This window comes from Sinohyriopsis cumingii, chromosome 9, assembly GCF_028554795.1.
Source record: "Sinohyriopsis cumingii isolate HCF-2022 chromosome 9, ASM2855479v2, whole genome shotgun sequence".
Taxonomy (NCBI): domain Eukaryota; kingdom Metazoa; phylum Mollusca; class Bivalvia; order Unionida; family Unionidae; genus Sinohyriopsis; species Sinohyriopsis cumingii.
The window spans coordinates 21,148,775-21,163,005 of record NC_142969.1 but is presented as its reverse complement, the minus strand read 5'-3'; the positions used below and the strand labels follow the sequence as shown (position 1 = coordinate 21,163,005).

Genomic DNA, 14,231 nt, shown 5'->3' with positions numbered 1-14,231 from the left:
TTGGTTCCATGGAATCGTTAGCCATCAAAATTTTTTTGTACGACAGCCAGTCCTTTCGTAAATTAGTTTATTTTGCCTTGTATCTGGTCTTCAGGGCCCTGATGGCCAAGTGGTCTAAAACATTTACCATTAAAGATGACTGTCCATGTGGGTTTGAGTCTCAGCTCAGCCAGTGTGTTTGTGTGAGAAAGCCTGGCAGTAGCTTCCTGCATGTCAGCAGTTTTTCCCATGGTTCATGGATTCTTCCTCTGTTGATTATACTGACTACCATGTTTATCTTATCATGTATTGAAGAACAGCATTAAACCCAAAACAGCAAAGCAAACATCCTCAGAAACCTTTTGAGTCAACCTTCCTAAACCACTATAAAAGTTTAGTTTGAATGTTTCTTGGGTAATACATAATAGTGCTATCCTTGACTGCCCCTGAAGAGGCAAGCTGGTTTCCATGGCAACAAGACTGGACATGTTTTTTGTCTTTTCCTCTTTTAGCTTAAAAGGACAGCACAGAGAGAGAGAGAGAGAGAGAGAGAGAGAGAGAGAGAGGGAGGGAGAGAAAGCACACAATTTAGAAAGGCGAGGGATGCCAGGCAATGCAGCTGACATAGAAAATACAGTCAAACCAGTCACTAGTGGTAAATCAAAGGAAATGGCAAAAGCAGCCACTGCATTTAGGTGATGAGTGCTGCACAAAGGTTTGCCTTTTAAAATCATTTTATAAACAAATATTATTATTATTATTATTATTAGATTATTAAGACTGATTTATGTGCACTGTACAACAAAATAATTATGGGTATATGTTCTCTCCTAAATTTATGTTTCACTCAAGATCACTGTATCCTGCTCACTTTAAACGATCATAAATTAAATCATGACACTTTTAAAATATACACTGATCTTAGTTTGTTCATGCCTTAATAACAATATCTGGATCACAGTTTGCTCAACATGATCAAACAACAGTTGGTTTACATAAAAAGTGAGAGATAAATATGAAATTTTTAAAAAAGTCGTATATGGTATTTGTGATCCATGAATGAAAACTTAACCTGAATTTACAGATTTTGAATATTCAATGATTTCCTGACCCTAATTAAAGAGGATTATAACTTGTATCTCATCTCAAATATGAACTGTTTTTCTTCAGAGATAGCTTTAATTCACTGATAAATAGATAAAGATATCTAACTATACCTGCCAAAGGGTGACTTCCATTTCTTCTGCGATAACTACTTTCCCCCCTCAGTGGAAGTACAATGTACTCATCCTAATGATAGCAACTACATTACTTTCGAATTTGACAGTGATAATGTTGATTTACACATTTCAACATGACTGGAAAATGGTGAGCAAAGCAAGATAAATGTTTGCACATTGATTCATGTTCATGTATTTGAGCAATGCCTTCCTCATGAAGCAAAAGACTGAGTGGTCCCTGCTGTAGATACAGGTTTGGTTAGGAAATACACTCCTGCCAACTGATGAATGCAGGTGATGATACACAAAAGACCTCTACATAGAAAATTTACAAGGGTGGTGATTAACATGGCTGCTGTGAACAACTGAATGCTGAGTAAAGATAACAGGTTTGACATACTTCAGCTAATAATTTCAGTTCATGAGCATATAATAAATCCAATTAATAACAAAATTACAATTTATTAGACTTTTAATAAAGTGCAAATATTTTATTTTATTTCCCAAAGAATTGGAATATCAATATGTATTACTCTTTCCATCATCAAGTTTCATTCTGGTACATGCTTTACCTTAGTTACATTCTGGTACATGTTTTAGCTTAGTTACATTCTGGTACATGCTTTACCTTAGTTACATTCTGGTACATGCTTTACCTTAGTTACATTCTGGTACATGCTTTACTATAGTTACATTTTGGCACATGCTTTACCTTAGTTACATTCTGGTACATGCTTTACCATAGTTACATTTTGGTACATGTTTTACCAACATTCTGGTACATGTTTTACCTTAGTTACATTCTGGTACATGTTTTACCTTAGTTACATTCTGGTACAAGCTTTACCTTGGAAACATGACTGAAGAAACTGAAATCTTTTGATTCTCTATCATAATAAATATACAAATATGATACAGATTTAAGTAGACAAAGACGACATTATACCGAGTGTTGGAAACCAGTCGAAATTAAAGACTGATGATCTCCCATCAGAATTGTTTAAGCATCAGTTTTAACTTGGAAATCATACTGTGTCTCTGAATTCACAAAGTTATCACAATTTCCAGGTTATTTTATAAAGTGTAGATTGGTTGCTACTTGTGATCAATGATCAACAGGAGTACATGTCTGAAATAGTATTATTAACCTAAGAAACATGCTGCACTGAAAATGTTAAAAATGAAGATGTAGAAACAAATTTTTCATAAGAAAACTAGTAACTTATAATCAACTACTGAAATTCTACATGAAGGCTTAGTCATTTGAGTTTACAAACTGATCTTAAATTATATGCCAATCATCAATCCATTAATTATAGCAATGTAAAATACATGTACAAATGTACAAATACATGTACAAATGTACAAATACATGTACAAATGGGTCCATTCTGCTAAATAATTGATCATTAAAGCTTAATCTCATTTGAGATAACTGAGTAAGTTTCATGGAATAAGATAACAAAAATTGTTTAGATGTACACAGTAATGCATTAAAAGATGTTTTATAGGACCTAAAATCTAAATATCAATGCCTTTTTCTTCTTGGACTTTTTTTTCATTGCCTCTTCAGTTTGTAGTTCACCCGCGCCAGCCTGTCTTTGCAACAGGTCAGAACCCTGAGAAAAGACAGTAAAATTTACGGTTCAGTTTTTTTGCTTGTATTAAAAAGCAATTTCAGTCATCTACAATTTTTTATCCTAGTGGACAGAAGAAAATTTCAAAACTTACTTCCTCAACATCAAGTATACTTCAAATTCTAATTTTAAGTTATAGTTTGTGATTATTCCAAACTGACAGGTATCATTGATACACTCTGTGAAGTTCTGCAGCTTGTGATACCTTGCCAGTTTGTTGTCTCATGTGCTGCACATTCTGCAACACATTGTCAGTTTGTCATTTCACTTGCTGTACAGAATGCACCACATTGCCACTGTGCCATATGACTTGCTGTACAGTCTCAGTCATTTTGTCATTTCACTTGCTGTACAGAATGCACCACATTGCCACTGTGCCATATGACTTGCTGTACAGTCTCAGGCATTTTGTCATTTCACTTGCTGTACAGAATGCACCACATTGCCACTGTGCCATATCACTTGCTGTACAGTCTCAGTCATTTTGTCATTACACTTGCTGTACAGAATGCCTCACATTGCCACCATGCCATATCACTTGCTGTACAGTCTCAGTTATTTTGTCATTTCACTTGCTGTACAGAATGCACCAAATTGTCATTGTGCCATATCGATTGCTGTACAGACTGCAACACATGTATGTTTGTCATCTTGCTTGCTGTACAGTCTGCAACAGATCAGTTTGCCATCTCACTTGCTTTAACACATTGTCAGCTGGTCTATGAAATCTTGTTAAATTGTGAGCTCAGTTGCTGGGCAGTTTTAAACTTCAATTTGTGATCTTACTTCCTGTACAGTCTCTTCAATTTATGATCTGTACAGTCTGTCATGTCTTGTCAGCTCTTAATCTCACCCCCTGGAGAGTTTGTTATGCCATGTCAGTTTTGATCATCTCAAATGTGACACATGTTTCAGACAAATACATGTGGGGCCCCGAGTGGCCATGTGGTCTTAAAAGTGCTCACCATTCTGGATCACTGACATCTCACCTCTGTCTGTGAGGGTTAAGTCTCAGGTTCAGCTAATGTGGGTACAAGAGAAAGCTTGCCAGTAGTTTCTTGTGGGTTGGTGGATCTACCCAGGGTTTTCCCTGGTTCTTCCTCCACCAGTTATGCTGGCCACCATGTATAGCCTAATGTGTGTGTGTTGAAAAATGGCATTAAACTCCACAAACAAAAACAACAAAAACTGATACATGTGCTTCATTCGGAAATTTCAGCACTTTTCAGATGTGTAATAAGTGATTTCAAGCACATTTCTAATACATGTTGGAAAAATCCTTTAATCAAAATTCAAGCACTTTCAAGGATTGATCATGCCATGTGATGCTTCATCAGGTTGTGATCTCACCTGCTGCACATTTTTGTGACACTGTCAGTTTGTGGTCTCCACTGATGTACAGTTTGTGACTCCCTGTTAGTTTTTGTCTCACTTGCTTATGTCTGGAATACATTGCCACTTAGTGACCCCATTTGCAATACATTTGTAACACCTGGTCTGTTTGTGATCTTACTTGCTGTACAGTTAATGATACCATGTCAGTCAGTGGTCTTACTTCCTGTACAGTTTGTGATGCCTTGCCAATGCATGGTCTCACCTGCTGCATAGTTTATAATACCATGTCAGTTGGCAGTCTCCCATGCTGTACAGTCAATGATACCATGTCAGTTGGTGGTCTCACTTGATGTACAATTTGTGGCACCTTGCCAATCTGTGGTCTCACCTGTTCCATAGTTTGCAATACCATGCCAAGCTGTGGTCTCACTTGCTGTACAGTTTGTGATGCCTTACTAATCTGGGGTCTCACATGCTTATCTGTGCAGTACAACTGATTATTTGGATCCATACTGGTCATGCTTGTCAAATTTGCTATAAACTGCAAAGTAATCGTGCATACCATGCAACAATTGGCAGCTCTGTGTTGTAAAACTAAACTGAACCAAAGGGGTCACAATTGCTGACCTATACCACATGGTTTTGTGCAGAAAGATCATCTTGATAGATTTATACAGAATAAGTAACATAACCGAGGGACACTTTGACGATTTGTATAATCAAAGAGTTTAGAGAAATGTTATGTACATTATGGACGTTATAATGTAGCAGCAAGGTCAGTTAAAATCATCGCTTAAATATAACGATCATTAAATTTACTGTCAAGAAGCATAATGAGAATTTTTTTCAGTCATTATAGTGTATGATCTCCTACAGAGTAAAATGGAGGGAAAAGAACACATGAAACAGAAGTCACAAATTACTACTTTTAAATACCTTAACTGTAGAACCTTCTGCTGAATCTGTATGTGTGATTTGGATTTTTTATGTAGCTTTAAAAAAATTCAGTCATATCGCTACAATGTCTGCAGTGTGGCAGTTTATAGTGATTCCAGCAGACATGTAGCATGATGTACCACCCAGTCGCATTCTACTGACACTAGGCCAACCAGTCCTAACACTAACCTCTGCTGCATGCAAAACTGGAGATTTGGGGCTTTTGGATGAACCTTTCTTTGGACTTTTGAATGTAATTTTTTTGGATCTGGATCCTGTAATGTGAGTTGGCATTTGGCTACTGCCCCCGGAAGCTAGTGCAGGTGGACTTCTGGCTCCTTCCATACTGCAATTTTGTGCGAGATTGTCACTCTCGTCATCAACTAGGAAGATAAAAATTACAAGAAAAAAGTTTTAAATCGTTCATGAGCTTCCTGTATATGCATCATGGCAAATTGGTGTTAACAGAAGAAAACTCAAATAGTTAACATTAAGACAAATTAGCTGTGAAGTTTCTGACAGGTCTGGCCAAGTAGTCAAAGGCACATGGATTTATTGATCATTGATATCTCACCTGTTTCCATGAATACGAGTCTCAACCTGGGTAATGTATGCATGAAAGCTTGTCAATAGCAATCCTTTGGGTCACTGGTAGTTCTTCCTCCAACAGATATAGCCATATATAGGCTATAATTTGCTGAAAAATGGCATTAAACCCATAAAATCCAATTCAAAAGCAGTTTCTGACATGTTATTTTCTGTTTAGGCTTCCATACCTTGTATGAATTAATGTTGATCTGACTATTTGTCTTCCTCAAGAATTAGCTACTTGTATTATAATGTCTTCATCTTGAATTACCAGTAGCCACTTTTATTATAATGAATGAGAAATTAATCAATTACAATTTCTGTAATAAATGTAATCAAAATAGTTCTTTAGCATCATGTCAGAGACCTTTCTGAACTTATGGGTAATGCTTTGCTTACTAATTATTCAATGGGCATTTTAACAAAGTCAGAAGGAATATATGTTCATTTACAAAACTGCTCCATAATTGTAAGGTTACTCGAGTAAGGTCCATTATCATCTCTGCATTTTTGAAGAATGTGAGCACATTGATTGATGATTGATTTATCATTGGCTAGAATAATAATAACATAATAATGTAATTTTGACCTCATTTCAAGCACTGGTAGATGCAGACAAATATAGCCCTGTGTTTGCATCATTGTTTGCATTCAACAGGACTACAGCACTTGCAGAAGTAGGAACAATTGTGGTCCTGCGTCAGCATCATTAGTCGCAATCAACAGGACCATAGCAGTGTGATACCTTCGGATCTGACCATAGCACTTGCAGAAGTGGATACAATTGATGCTCTGTGTTGGCTGCATGCAACAGAACCACAGCACTTGCAAAAGTAGATAGATACAATTAGTCCTTTGTCAGCATCATTAGCTGTATTGGCAAGCACCACAGCATCTCAAGCAGACATGCCTGCATTTCACAGAACCATTATTGAGTTTTATTTTTTCAGCAAATCAAATGCCAAGAACATGTGTTTAATAGTGTCAATTGAAGGCCAAGAACAGATCTAAATATGACCAAATAGGCAGACAACTTCTAGCCTTGGCAAGATCTGAAGGGCTCTGTATGGTAATGGAGGTTTAAAATGATACGTTTTTCCTTGGTCTGAAAAATAAATATTGCCCACTATGCCTTCAAGGGATTGTTTCATGAAGGATTGCAACTGACCAGGGCGGGCCTCAAGTGGTCTAAAGCGCTCTCCATCACGGATCAGTGCCATCTCACCTTTGTCAGCATGGGTTCGAGTCTCTGATTCAGCCAATGTGGGTATGTGAGAAAGCTTGCCAGCAGCTTCTCGTGGGTCGGTGGTTCTTTCCGGGTTCTTCCTCCACCATTAATACTGGCTGCCATGTATAGCCTATCGTGTGCTGAAAAATGGCATTAAACCCTACAACAAGAACAACTGACCAGTGCAATCATGGCCATAAGACAAAGCCTGGTGCTAATATTATGACTGTATGAATTATACATGTTAATCTATGCGAAAAATTCAATAACTATAATAATATGTCTAAAATACCCCGTATATTTATAAAAAAACCCGTTTTTGCTGACAAGTTTAAAAATTACATTTTTTGTGGACATCTCAAGTCTGATAATTGGCCTCAGCTTCAAACATAACTATTTAAAAATTATGCACAATTCCCAATATTAGCAATTTTTGTTTTTATTGCAAACTGTTCCCGATTGTTCCAATCTAAAAAATTATGTACCCAGGCCCAAATAAAAATTACTACAGAAACATGTCCATTTCAGATTTTTTCTGCCCTGCAGAAATCTATTTTTCACAATGGATTTTTTCTTGAATTCAACTTACGTTCATCTGGAGACCTCTCAATCCAGGCGTTAACGGCCATGACCTGTCGGTATAGATCTTGACCACTTGTATTAAATGTATTTGTTCTACAATTCTTCAACTCGTATACAAACTCCTGAAAACAAAACATGCAATGAAACAATGTTATACTGACAATGGTGATCTTTCACAGTGCTTGCAACCCCCCCCAAAAAAAGTTGGAAGTTGGATCCATGTATGATATGATAGGATATGCTAGTTATAGTTTAACTAGTGGAGGAAAAACCTGGAAAAAACCTGGTTTGACGCATCAAATCATGGAAGTTTCTGAAAGCTTTCTCACATACTCATATTGGCCAAGCCCGAGACTTGAACCCATATGGACAGAGGTGAGATGGCAGCGATTGGTAAAGGTCAGCAATTTATATCGCATGGCCCATTCTTGCGAAGTATTTGTCAGATAAACAAATATGATGGATTTGATAAAAATACATTTGTAATTATATTACCTTGTTCACAAGCCATGATGGTCAAAACCTGAAGACAAGACTTTAAAATCAACATCACAGTACTGGCAATTAGTGTGTTCACTGGAATGCAACTAAATACAAAGTGAAAATTCACTTGTATGCATACAATGTTCATAAACTTGCTGAAGTACAAAATGCAAGCATCAACCTTTGACTTGACTCCCAAGGTCAATTAGATTTTTGGTTTTTATTACTCTTTCACAAAATTTCTGATACGCTGGTGGCAAGATCTGCACTAATTTCAGTATGAACCATTAAATACTAAGATGTGTTTAAGTGAAAATCTATGTCAAGGCCATCAGTCATGCAAGGAGAGTAGTGACAGAAAGATTTATAAGACTGCCAAAAATAGTGACATTTTGGAGGTCAGTTGTACACCATTTACATATGGAACTAACTGAACATTGCTATAACAGTGTTTTAATGCAAATTCCATGTCGATAAAACCATTCATTTAGGAGCAGACATATAAAGCTTTTTTTGTGGTAACCATTATATTGTGGGAAGTACACAGCACATTATATTTAACAAGAATATTGGCCAATAATGGGTTTTCTAACTTCCTATTGTGGAGTGATTGAAGTACTGACAGTAAATAGGGGAAGATTATAGAATTAAAAATATTGTTGGTTTCTATACATTTCAGGTCAAGGTCCATTGTCATTTTTCTGTAAAAATATTTTAACCACCATCTGGCAACTAAGTTTTGTAGTGTGATTTCCATGAAGGCTGCAGCTGCTTTTAATTATCCTTCAAGAAATCCATAAATTCTTGCGTAGTTCTTAAATTTGATGAGAAGTTCCTTATAAGAGTTATAAAATGAAAGGATTTTTCGTCTGAAATTTTTCCTTCATGGTGTGTAAGGAGAACATTAAGAAGCCAAAGAGGTATTACAGAAACAAATGACTTTTGGATTTTTGAAATGTCTATTTATATCTTGTCAAAGCTGGAAGATATTCTAATGCTATAGGTACCAATCACACATGGTCTATTTTCATATCAAATTTTGCAGTTGGATTGAAAAACAGATGCAAAAGGAGGCTTTCTTTTCACAGAATCTCATCACGTTATGGCAGTGAATCATGCTCTTGGATGATTTCAGTGATAACCGAGCAAAAGTGGTTACTGGTATATCGTAACAAGTATAAATATTTTTAATATTTGCAGTCGGCCCTTTTTGATCACACTCCACAACCAAGTCATCAAATTTTAATGTTTCCATGGCTTTTGGTAAGTCAACAAATATAGTTTTTTCAACTATAAATGGAGACAGTGCAGCAAAGAGCCTAGATGTTTATTTTGTTAGGATGACTATAAAACATGGAAATGAACTCACAACACATGGATTTTTGTCTGAATCAGGTAAAAGTTTTGTTCTTTTTAACACTTTCTTTAATATTATTTTCCATTGTGCTTTTGTTACATATCCATGACACATGAACACCCAGCCACCAGAGTCTAAGGGACACTTATCAAGTGCCAGGTATACAAAAGTGGGATATTCAGACAGTAAAGATACCTCCTGATTGACCTGTTTAAGCTAATGTGTTTCAGGAAGTCTTCTGAGAGGTAAATAAGATAACCCAGGCAAAAAAGATAATGAGGATATGTTAGGAAATGGTGGTATTTTAAGAGATATATAGGGTTAAAAAGGTAAAGAAAGAGTTAGACAAGGAAGTTGGGGTCATTGAGACAAGCTGATTTGCCTACACTGGGCATATCCTACCACTGGTCTGGTAATAAGTAGACTAGTGTGTTGCATCTGGTAGCGACTCATTTGTCTCCCCTTTGACTCAACTACTAAGTCCAACAGGTTGCCTCCACTTGATCATCTCTTATGACGTGCTGCAAGAATGCATTGGGCATATTCTACAACCATGAACCCACAGGGGTACTACAAACTGGTGTTGCAAAAATTCAACCCCCACCCACATAAAAAATGGACCATATCTTTCAAACATATCCTAATCAAATTTCCATGATCTAACAGAAATTAGTCCAACTTCAAACATGTCATATAAAAGTTGTATTGGGGCAATTCCATGAAAAGTAATATCAAATTTTTATTTTTCAAAGATATGAATTCTATGGGGACAAGATACAGGATTTATGAAACCAACAGTGAATTTTCTTTTGATGATCAATCAACATTTTTTCTTTACTTTTGAAAACGGTGGAAGAAAAATGCAGAATTAAAGGTGAAATCATAATTTTCAAATTCAATTTGAGGCAAAAAAAAATTTTCTTACCTAAACTGTTTAGATATCAAACCAAATTTTATGAAAAAAGGACCTAAATAAGATAAATGATTAAACCACAGGACACTTTTAGAACTGATGAACCTTGTACATTTGTTACAACTTTAGGTAATGAAGTAAATATCCGAAGAAGTGAAAACAACAATTTTCAACAGCGACAGTATTGTGAAGTAAATCCCAAATAATCCTAAATGTTTCATCACAAATCCAAACGTACACACTTTTCAGAGTGAATTCAAACAGTCTAGATTGTTCTGATGTGTCACTGTGATACAATCCAGAGTGTCGTTGAAGGAGTTTTCAATAATCCCAAAATAGTGTTTTAGTCCAAAAAGTCAATAAGTCCTTTGCAATTCCAATGAATAATTGAAAAAAAGAACCACTTACAAATTATATCTGAACACAGATGTAAATGATTCCAGGACTGATCTGGAATGAATAATTGTTTACCAAATCGCTTTTATATGCAATTCTGTTTGACCTGTGATGCAAAAGTATTTTCCAGAAAACTAATAGAAATTTCCACAAATTTTTAAACACAACATCTTGTTTACTACTTTAAATCATGACAAAAGTTAGGTAGGTATAAATTCCATTCACAACCCTCAATCACAATCATGATTTAAGCTAGGTAATATAAAACTCTTTCGTCTTTCGTCAATCACAGACAAACATTAAATATAAATTAAATATAATTAACCTAGTTCTGTCTGTCTTAGTTTTAATTTTCTACTAAATAAACAGAGGAAAGAATTAGACTATTTCTTTACAATGTCTGAGAGCAAAAAAAAAAAATCACAAGGAAGTTAGAGTTTTCTTTTTAGTGACAGCATCTCGACTAAAGCTAGAAAGGTGACAGGTGCAGACAGAACAGCAGCATGGAGGAAGAAAATCAGATAAGACACTGCCACCAGAGAAGATCATCTAAGAAGGGACAGAATGAAAGAAAATAGAAAGAGGGAGACCACTTTTATATGCTGTAAGTATACTGATAATGCAAAAAGAGAAACTTTGAAAGTGTAGGCAGTATACTGAGAATTTTGTTATGCCTAGTGATGTTACTAAGAATGAAATAATTGTTTGTTTTGTCAATTGCCATACTATTTTTTTAGGATGGTTGGTTACTGTACTGAATCAAGTCTCTGATCACATTGCCTAAGGGCAAAGAACATTGGGTGTGTTTTCCAAATCAAATGTTATGTGCAGCTAGTTATTTCCCCAAGCAATGAAAATTATTTTCTCTGTCAATATTGATGCAAACTGAAAAGAATGCTTAACAGTGAACTTCCTTTTTTTTATTTAACCACTGTTAATGTACTTTGATATTTTTAATAAAAAAAATCCAGGTTTCTTGAGTATTTTGCATAATTTGATTAATTCCTCAATATCTGAGTTAGCAAACGTTTTTTCTGCTTCTATTTAGATGTACATCAAACTGCATCAATGAGAGATAACATTTATTTATTTCAAATATTTCTTGGATATCTTATGTATTTTGTTATTTCATTCTTGTTATATTTTCATTATAAAATAATTTTTATATCTTCAATATAAAATAATTTTTAAATTATCAAAAAATAATTGATCTATTTCATCTTGCTACAGATAAAAACTGCATCACTAAAGGGAGAGTAAGGTACATTTTCCTGACAATCTTGATGCAAAAATAAAGACATTTAAACCTTTAATGACACATTTTCTCCAATTTGCATGTAATATTTCTCCCTACTTGTTGGAAGTTTATTATGATGTCTTACTCATCATGGGTATTACATATTCCTGTTATGTCCTTTAGCACAATTCAATATGCATCTGGTTGTAAGAAGTGTTCCAGTTTTAATGCATACCTTCATCTTTAACATCAGTAAGCATGTATTTTTGTTAGCTACTAGATGATTATTCTCTTTGCTATGCATAATATTTGTTGTACTTTACAATTTTAATCTTAAAATTACGAATTTTCAAATATGAAATTTTATTTATCCCTTACATATCCATTGTGCATGACAAAAGGTCACTTGAGCTTATTGATTTCTTCAAACAAATTATAAATTGTTTTAAAATAAAGCTGATTCTCATATTATAATGGTTATAGATTTTCATTTTGTTTTCTTTTTCGTAACTTGTGCATCGAGTTCACCGGCATTTTAAATCAAGTGAAACTTGGCACAATCAACCATATTTTCTGAATACTCTGTGACATGGAGGCTATACATTTCTAGGCTTCAAAAGAATTTGTAAGCAAAATGGAATCTAAATGGTTCACTCTTCCAAACAAGGAAAGTTTTGTTTGGGTATTAAGATATGATGAGTAATGAAAAACTACCTAAAATGTCCTGTTTGTTACAATGGAATCACCAACAGTCTCAATAATATGTCTTTTGTCTTGCAAATAAGAATACAAAGAAATGTTTAACTGTAACAGTGAGAAAGCAGCAGTTAAATGAAGGTTACTGGTTCTTATCAAAAGATTTACTACAATTATACACAAATCCAAACAATCTGAATGAAGTTCCGTTAATTACAAAATTATCATTGACAACCTCAGCAAAGTCAGTTTTTGATTCTAGTAGAAATGAACACCCAATTATATATTCAATGGGAAAACCCCACCTCTGTTCACTATGTTTACTTTCATAACATTTTTTTCTTCAATTGTGTCTACATGTTTTGACCTTTGCATTATTTTCAGAGTCTTTGTCACCTGTGTCTCCAAATATGAAATTTCAAGAAAAAAAATTGCATATGAGACAAGCAATATTAATTTACAAAACAATGTATGTGAGATAAAAAAAATTATTTTATAAAACCAAGATAACTATTGTCAATGCATAAGGAGACAAGTATTGTTAACTGATAACTCACCCTTGATGTCATCATAGCCATCTCAAATGCTGTCTCAACAAATGGTTCGGTTTTCAGAGTCTCTGAAATGAAACATAAGGGAGAGCAGAATTACGGCATGAACAAACTTTATTTAAGTTTATTACCACCCCTTGTGGCTGAGGGCATTTAGAAACAGAGATATAGTGGACAAATGGAGGCTGGAGCCACCATAACTTGGTGGCTAGTGTGCTGAACTCCCAGCCAAAAGGGTGTGGGTTTGAATCCAAAACAGATCAACCCAAGCTCTTTATTGTAATGTGCCTTGGGCAAGGCAGTTTACTCCTATTACCTTCATACTATATCGACAACTTCTCTTACCCAAACCAATTCCCATCACACTAAATAGACTACTTCTCTTGCCCAATGTAATTGCATTGACACTAAATAGACTACTTCTCTTGCTTTCACACTAAATAGACTACTTATCTTTCCCAAACCAAATGCCCTCACACTAAATAGACTATGTCTCTTGCCTTCACACTAAATAGACTACTTCTCTTGCCTTCACACTAAAATGTCTACTTCTCTTGCCTTACCCAATTGCCTTCACACTAAATATACTACTTCTCTTGCCCAAAACAAATCAAACTCAACAGTAAGTTTATTGTTAATTATGTGATTTTAAAAAAAAATCACTCTTTTGGCTTAAATCTAAAAGCAAATCAGATCCTTGGCCAAATGAAATTTAGTAGAACTCGTTGCTCTGACCAACCGAAAAAATCAAGGCCATTCTTCTAAAAGAGAACAGATTTATTCATTTTAATTTGTTTTAAAAACAGCATGTTTATTGTTCTAAGTAAATCTTACAATTTAAATCACAATTTAAAAAGGCTGCTCACTGGTCTCTTATGAGGTTTTACTGCAACTCGACATCATTAGGAATTCTTTGCTATTTTCTAAACCAATTATTTCCAAGTGATTGCAAACATTATAAGAGTTCTTAAGGCATAGCTCCATTCCCAAATAGATCTGAAAATTATGTCTGATTTATTTTAATAACAATACATTGAACTGCTGGCTAATTCTGCTTGAATTAAATACATGTTCGCCTCAATATAACATTAAT

General features: G+C 34.9%; 1 protein-coding gene across 2 annotated transcripts in view; it reads right to left on the bottom strand.

Annotated features, from left to right (window-relative positions):
• Positions 1 to 1,653: 1,653 nt before the first annotated feature.
• The window catches only part of LOC149791363 (non-homologous end-joining factor 1-like), a 34,051-nt gene continuing 21,473 nt past the window's right edge, over positions 1,654 to 14,231 (bottom strand). For both annotated transcript variants that reach the window (XM_089969911.1, XM_089969912.1), the window contains exons 4-7: positions 13,145 to 13,206; positions 7,513 to 7,627; positions 5,297 to 5,490; positions 1,654 to 2,818 (exon numbers count right to left, since the gene is read on the bottom strand). In XM_089969911.1, the coding sequence (XP_089826037.1) occupies positions 2,714 to 2,818; positions 5,297 to 5,490; positions 7,513 to 7,627; positions 13,145 to 13,206 (476 nt within the window). In that variant the 3' untranslated portion in view covers positions 1,654 to 2,713. The remainder of the gene's footprint in view (positions 2,819 to 5,296; positions 5,491 to 7,512; positions 7,628 to 13,144; positions 13,207 to 14,231) is intronic.